Genomic DNA, 8,176 nt, shown 5'->3' with positions numbered 1-8,176 from the left:
ACATACATGCAATATGTAAATATTCATAACATTTTTTAGATACATTACTATTTTAGATACATTATTATTTTTAGATACAATACTATGTATACATGTACCTTAAAATGTTATGTATAACTACATCCACATGTATCTTAATCATAATTTTCATTTACTATAGCAAAACGTTCACGATCCACTCCATTCCTGTAGAGGATTGGAGAGGAGCGGATCAAAGGCCTTGGCTAGCAAATTAAAATGGTACTTTTTAAAAAGTTTCGACTTCTTTCCTTTTCCTGTGTCACACAATACCGCGATGACATTCCCGGAAACTTTAACTCATTTTTTCGTTAGATTAAACAATGTTTACTGAACAATTTTCCCGGGCAATTATTGATGGCATCATCAATCAGTTCTGCAAAATTAAATTGAATTCATTGTCTTTGCTAAAATAAAAATCAAACCATTTTAAACATTTTCATAATTATATTAAGCTTAGCACAAAATACGTACATATTCATGTATGTCAGCACGTGTTATACATGTATGTCAGCACGTGTGTATGCGGTTACTCATTTTGTAACTGTAATCACAGCATAGATTTTTAATGCAAAATTATCTAATATCTTGAAAGAAGATTGTGCTTCACTAAATCGTTACAAAATCATACGAATTCCGAGGATTAAATGTTCATATAAGTGAATTTTTATTACATTCATCCACAACAAACTTTGCGCAATGAAGATTTTATTCCAGAACAAATAAAAACAAAAACAAATAACAAAGAAAAACACAAAACACAAAATACAGAGAGAGAGAGAGAGAGAGAGAGAGAGAGAGAGAGAGAGAGAGATTTTGGAGAAATGACATCCAGTTCAAGGGAAATATTCAGTTCAGTTAAAAATGTATTAGTCATTCGTATGATTTTGTCAGTTGAACAGAATAGAAAGCGAAAGGATATTAAACTGAAACATTTATTGTATAAAAACTAAAACGTATAAAATGATTACATTTACTAACTATATTTGGCAAGATATGTAGTGTAATGACAATTTATCTGAAACCAATAATACAGCAAATATATATCACCGTCAGTCACGTGAATATGCTGGAGATGGAGACACCATGCATCTGTTATCCATAACGTGTTAATGGAATTTGCATTATAAAATTTTCTCTTATTTTATAAGTATTCAGTAGATAATATTCTTTATTCAATCAGACAAAAATGGCGTTTAAGGAGGCAGGGTGGTCACCAAAATAACCATTAAACTACTTTATATTTTTAGATACGATTTTTTAAGCTATAGGCTTTTATTTAGTAAAGAAAAATGCCGTGCTAATTAGCTTTAAAATTTGAACATTTGTACATCTCTTTATATATATAGAGCTTTTTTTCTACAGGAGATTAATAAAATATAATAAAAATGGTCATGATCATTGAGGCAATAAAGATAACATACATGTATTAATGATAAAAATAAAATGAAAAATTCAAAAGTCGTTTAACGTTTTATTTTGAAACTTTATGTAAGCATGGAAATATCAATAAATATGTTTACGTATGAAAATTATACATTTCATATGAATGTCACAATTATCAGGTAAATATATTAAGATGAAGAAAATAAACTGAATGTGACGTCATGTTTATGATCGAGCGAGACACAAAACACAAGCTGACGTACGTTAGCAAAGATAAATACAACGAAATCAACAAAAACACATCTTTAGCATATCCGTAGACCTATTCTATAGATTTTTTTTCAACCAAATCATGTAAGTATATTTAAAAAAAAAATAAAGAAACATGTCATCAAAAACTTTAAATGGATATTCTAATGGAGAGAAATTTTCCACAGCACTGTTTCAGTAATTCAACCCACTGTGTACTCTTTATAGTTAAATTGCACCAAAATAGATAGTTTTTCTGAAAAAACTCAATTCAATCAATTAAATTATGTATTTTTCTTGTTAGCGAGTGAAAAATTATTTGTCATGTGGTAAAAAAATGTTTGTTACGACTCAAATTGAAAATGAAATTGAATTTTTAAACTCAGGTTATAAAATTTCCCAAAATTTGTAGAGTAATCAATTATTTATTTATTTTTTTAAATTCAGGATGTAGAAATACTTGCAGGGATCATATTGGCACTTCACTGCATCCATTATCCCCAACAGATAACTCTTGGCATGAAAGACAAAATGCAAGTACTCTTTAATGAATCGATCAAAGACTACCCTAAACTTATAATTAACATCTATATGCCTTATGTATATCGAAAATTGCCAGCAAGTTTGGAACGAAGGGAAAAAATCTATATGTTGCGCAACAATGATATAGAAATATGCAACAAATGGCATCAGAAGAAACATATAGGTAAGAATCAATTCGCTGCAATTTTTTTCTTTAGACAAGGTCATTAGCCGTGTCTGCAATACAAGCAGATGTCCATAGCATTATCACTAATTCCTGGCATTAACAAGTAATCCAATCGCTGATGGCTTTCCCTGATCACATATTGATTATGCGCCTCCCGACCTGTCCCCGAAATCTCCCCAATCTGTTCACGTAGAACCATCTCCTAGACAACGCCCACGCAGCCGCAGCGGCAGCTTTCTCGTCCAGTTCCGCCTGGTCCTCCGGTTTATTCTCTGTCACTGTAAGCACTGATATCGGGGTTGTTGTGGTGGGGGTGGATGTTGTCGTTATGGGTCGTTGAGTTGTTGTTGATGACGATCCAACTCGCGCAGCGGTAAACACGTCTAGTGGATCAACGCTCTGAAAATAAGGAATTTTGCTACACTTTAATTTAATCGTTCTCAAATGTACAACAAAGGACTAATATCAATTCCAAATAAGCCCAATTCAAGCTTATGCATCCATCAAAGTCAGAGATGACAAGAAAATCTGAAAGTCGATTGTAAATCCGATGCTACCATCATGCTAACTAGCTGAATGCACTCGATACACCAGAGTTGGGAAGATCAAAATTACATCTTCTGAACGCACTTTACAGGGGCTCTGCATATTCTTGTAATACCATTTGCCCCCATCATTAATATTTATAGCTTTTATCCTAACTGTATAGGTACATGTGTATGCGTAAAATGTATGCGTAAAAATAATGATAGTGATATGATGCAGACATCTTCATTTAACCTAAAAAACTAAAATACCTAAAGTTTAACGCAATTACGTTAGAAAACTGAGGTTTAGTGTATTTATTACTAGTAGATGTAAATTAAATACCAGTAAGTTCCTAAGCCATTTGACTTCCCTCCGAATGTCTTTCAAATATTAAAAAAAATGGGAATGATAATTTGAAAAAAATCACCAAATAATTAGGAGCAAATGGTTACCGCGCCTGTTCTGTCATTATTCTATTAATCAACATCGTGCAAGTAAGAAAACTATTCTGCCATTATTCTATTAATTAACTATTCTATAAATAAGAAAACTGTTCTGTCATTATTCTATTAATCAACATCGTGCTCAATGTTTGGTAAATTGTAAATTTAGTTTGAACAAATTAATGTGTACAAATAAGAAAACTAATTGACACTGAAGTGAAAATTTATAAGGAAAATAGTGTCTAACAACCGATCAGAAAGGCGCTTCATTACAGCCAAAAATATGGCTGCTCTTATATTAGGAGAACATTCATATTTTGTTATCTTTTCACGACATGCTTTTAACAATTCAAGGAAACTACTCCAAACCACAATGAAACCATTCTCTATGATTTTTTAAACCTTGCAGTAGTGAGCAACAGTTCACATAAATGTACCAACCGGAAAGCTACATTGCTTGAACTAGAGAATCGCTACCCGGTCGTATCTAGGTCGTAATTAGGATAAATTTGTGCATTTAGTCAACCAAATGTAAACTGAAAATTTGGAACGACAACTGAATGGTGCAGAGCTAAAACAGGGTTGCATCTTTTGAAATCTTATCACTGTGGCAATTCATGCGCGGGTGTAGAGGGAGTCGGGGAAAAACTCAAACTTATAAAGAGGGCTGGATGATTGAGACCATTTATAGACTGTATTGATTGAGACCATTTATAGACCTTATTGATCTCCTTTAGAAGAAGAGCTCCGTATAATGATGTAGAAAAATACTCAAATTTTAAAGTTAGACTTTTTCTTTCTAATCAATAGTTTACAACTTATCAAATCATACCTCAAAAATCGAGATAGATCTGATAAATAATCTGTTGACCAAGCAGTCTCCTCAAACTTACCGAAATTAGCTCTAGATATCGACCTCCCCCTACCCACCCCCACCCCCCGGGAATACTGTGGAATCATTAAAATTCGTGGGGCCAATTTTCGTGGATTGTTGTGGTTTTTTTTTCCTTACTCGTGGGAATATTAATTTGAGGATGCGTCGGTTTTCAGTTTCAATGAGAAAAGTACAGGTAACCTTTTTAAAATTTGTTTTCGTCGAGGATGTAAATTCATGGGGGAGATCTACCGACGAATACCACGAAAGTTGAGCCACCACGAATTCTAATGATTCCACAGTACTTAGTCTGATAATTTTCTGGATCTTCGCATGCAATTGTCACTTATATATTAATCTTAATAATTTTGATTTCAAAGTCGGGGACATTTGATTATTTTTGCAAAAATATTTCTACAGAAAACAAAATTATGTTCATTTGATCCACCGTCAGTATCGGATCGCAGAGCAACGCGTCTAAATATAGTTCCATCTGAGACACAAATTAGCACACAATTTACACGTTTAACGTTTCACAAAATTTATGTAAGCATTCACTGTATCCCCATCGAGTTGTTTGTTCTTACCTGTGAGCAATAAAGAAGGAGATTCTCATAGGAACAACTTGAAAAACAGCATTCTTCGACCACGCCCCCTCTTTTCTGAGCCACTGCAAACTGCCGACTTCTTTTATATCTGGCCAGTTCCTCGATATCATTAATCACTGAAAAGAATATATATCCATATGTATATACCATGGAAAATTTCATTAAAAACATGTAAAAATGTATCAATAACCAACAAAAACACTACATACATTTGATTAGTTTTTCTCTATTTTAAGTTCAATGTCATGTTATATGCATAAATTATTATATATAACAGTTATCTATCATAAACTTTCCTAATTAAAGTATTAATGCAACGGTTTACAAGAATTCAAAATCTTGAACGCATTTCCTTACAAGAGTAGAGTGGTGTTTTATAAAATAAAAGACAAAGTTTTTTGGGAAAAAATAGTTTTACAAAAGAGCCCAAAAACTGATCTTGCACAAAAGAAGACGATACTTATTGCATGTCATCACCAAATCTAATCAATATTAAGGTCGAAATGTACTCCTACTTGGATCACTGATCCTCTTAGCTGGAGCGTGGAACTGGTTCCTACAGACCAAGGATAGGATATCGGTGAGGGCAGAGCCACAGGCCTGAAGCTGGCTCCCCACCCCGACTCTCAAACAGCTGACGAACGTAACGGACAGTAACCACTTCATTTTCTGACCAATCTGTAACAATAAATTGTAAACATAGGCTCATAATTCTCCAGTTGCCTCCATAACACTGCAAAGACCTTTAATTCTTATATTTTGATAAAGAAAGTACATGATTTAAAAAAAAATCATTCTGTTTGCAGATAGTAATAGAATCATATTATAAATATAAAAATATTTCTATATTATAAAATTTTGAAAACCGATTAGTTTAACTTTCGTATATTCTATGCAAACTATTCTTATGCACCTAGAATAGCTTGCATAGAATATACGAAAGTTAAACTAATCATTTGTAATGAAGGAAAATAGTTCAAGGCCAAAACTAATCTCTGAAATAACAATGTAAACAAATAAATTAATAAACAAACAAACAAAGATACGCAAATAAATGCATTTAGTTCGCATGTACTCTAGCTAGAGATTGTGAGAATTGATAATTTTGTTGTTGTTGTTTTGCTGTTAGAAAATAATAGTTTAAAGAGAAAAAAAATAAATACAAAATATCAATGTCACAACTATGAATTTAAAATGAGATTTAAAATCTTACTTGACCATATTTACAGTTCCGGGTAGCATTGAGACAGGTTTCACTTTTGTCAATCAAATATACTACGCAAGATAAAGGTAAATCCCATATTTATATGTAAAGTGGGCGGGGACTCGCTTGATGGACGTTTCCTCGGTGATACTGTGTTGTAATAAACTACCATTCACGATCTCCATCAATATATTCGTTTCGACAACTTGAGAACACGTGGAATATGTACCCCTCATGTAAAAAATTCATAATGGTTTTCTGCTACATAAACTCCAAATAATATTTGCATTCTAGAACTGCCTCATATACGCTCGCTAGTTGCTGCCTAGAAATCCTGTGACATAATAGTTGAAAATATTCATGGCGAAGGCTGCTAATACAGAAACCTAATTATATATTGGTTTCAGGATCATTAGGCCATTGGGCAGTATTTACTGCTAGGATTCTATTGTATACAAATGTGTTCAACTAAAACACACGTATGCATGTACATGCATTCAAGAGTAGGTATAGATTTACTAGGGTAGATTTTTGTTTCGATAAACTTTTTCATACCAAAACTTTTAAAAGAGCATTCAGTGAATATATAGTTATAACAAAATTGCTTTGACGTAGCGAAAGAATTTTGCATTACTGACAATAATTCATGTATTCAATTTTACACACCATTTTTCATTGCAATTACTTTTACTTCTTATTCAACTTAACCAATATATATTTAAAGTAATATTTAAAATTAAAATTATACTTAAATGTTCTTTATGTTATCACGCACATCTTTGGAGTTACCCGTATTGTTCAAATATCAGGTTACGCGGTAGTTATTAGTAATTATTATTACTAATTACTTTTTATTTATTTTTTTACTTTTTTTCCAGAAAAGAGACCATTGCTGTTACTATATATGTTGTATTTGTTACATTTTGTCTTTGGAGTTAACGTTCCTTTATTTCTTTTTCTTTTTTTTTTTTTAGAAAAAAATAATTTAGAATCCTTCAGATTCCTTAGATATTCAACATCTTCTTCGTTGTAAGTATAACCCAATATACCATTGACTCGATATGGAAAATGATACTAGTAATTAATCTGGAAAATTAGATACACAGAAAACAAGTCACAAACTATTTCCGCTTCCCACAAATAACACCAAGGAATCTTGCAGGCAGCGAGTATATGTTCATGACTTTTGTTTCAAAAATTCTATTGTTCTTGTTAATATTAATTCATTGTATAGTGTTCTAGAGATGTTAAAGTTTCAAATAAACTAAAATGGGTCTGTGAGTCTCATTTGATTTTACTTGAATTGATGTTAAGGAATCTGGACATTATTTTGAGAATGACCCTTATTAGTACCAATAAAGATGATACTTTATTATTTGAACATTTTCTTGACACTCGCACATTTATCTCTCTTTCTTTGAGACGTAATAGTTATTGTTTTAATTCTAGACTATTTAGGGATTGGATGTCTTTTACATCAGAGACAACTATCCCCTAGCTAAGCTAGAGATGGTTTTTGTTAACATCATTTTGAAAATATCATTTATTTGACAATATTCTTTTCATGAACGAAAACCCCTGAGAAGACCAATTTTTTACCCTTTTCAGTGCAATGTTTGAAGGATGTACGAAAACGAATAGCGTCAAAAACAGATATTGAGGTCCCGATCTTGTCTTGGACAAGCAACTGTTTCGCCAGTAATGTGGGCGTGTGCCTCTGATGTTTGTAAACAGTCTCCCTGTAGAGAGCTCGAGGCAGGATTTGAGGATCAATATAACGAGAGCTTGACCTCTAGCTGGGTGATTAACGCAACTGTGTCCACGATCCAGCTAAGAACATCTTGGCGAAGGCTGTGTAATTAGAATCGCTTTTGTCGAGAAGTGTCATTTAAGATTCCCAGACGTCCATTGTCAGCTCATTAACACATTTCTTTCTCGCCATATTTTTAACGAGTCGAAGTCTCAAGTAACATAATCTTAACAAAAAGATGGATCGTCTTTAAATGTATGTAAAGTATACATTGAATGACTTAATTGTATGTATGCATATTTTGTGCAGTCAGCAAACTTAGTTTGGCCAAACTACAAACTACGTACCTTAGCTGAGCCTAGCTTCAATTTGGAATACGATGGTTTCTGATACACAACTAAAAGCAC

At 32.7% G+C, this 8,176-nt stretch overlaps 1 protein-coding gene across 1 annotated transcript; it reads right to left on the bottom strand.

Annotated features, from left to right (window-relative positions):
• Nucleotides 1–1,479: 1,479 nt before the first annotated feature.
• LOC128182728 (insulin-like peptide) lies at nucleotides 1,480–6,180 on the bottom strand. Its single transcript, XM_052851462.1, has 4 exons — nucleotides 6,029–6,180; nucleotides 5,331–5,493; nucleotides 4,795–4,931; nucleotides 1,480–2,761 (listed from the first exon to the last, which is right to left on the bottom strand). The coding sequence occupies exons 2-4, from the start codon at nucleotides 5,479–5,481 to the stop codon at nucleotides 2,495–2,497; spliced, it is 555 nt and encodes a 184-aa protein (XP_052707422.1). The 5' UTR covers nucleotides 5,482–5,493; nucleotides 6,029–6,180; the 3' UTR covers nucleotides 1,480–2,494.
• Nucleotides 6,181–8,176: the final 1,996 nt, after the last annotated feature.

This window comes from Crassostrea angulata, chromosome 5, assembly GCF_025612915.1.
Source record: "Crassostrea angulata isolate pt1a10 chromosome 5, ASM2561291v2, whole genome shotgun sequence".
Lineage (NCBI taxonomy): Eukaryota > Metazoa > Mollusca > Bivalvia > Ostreida > Ostreidae > Magallana > Magallana angulata.
This window is presented reverse-complemented; position numbering and strand designations above follow the sequence as displayed.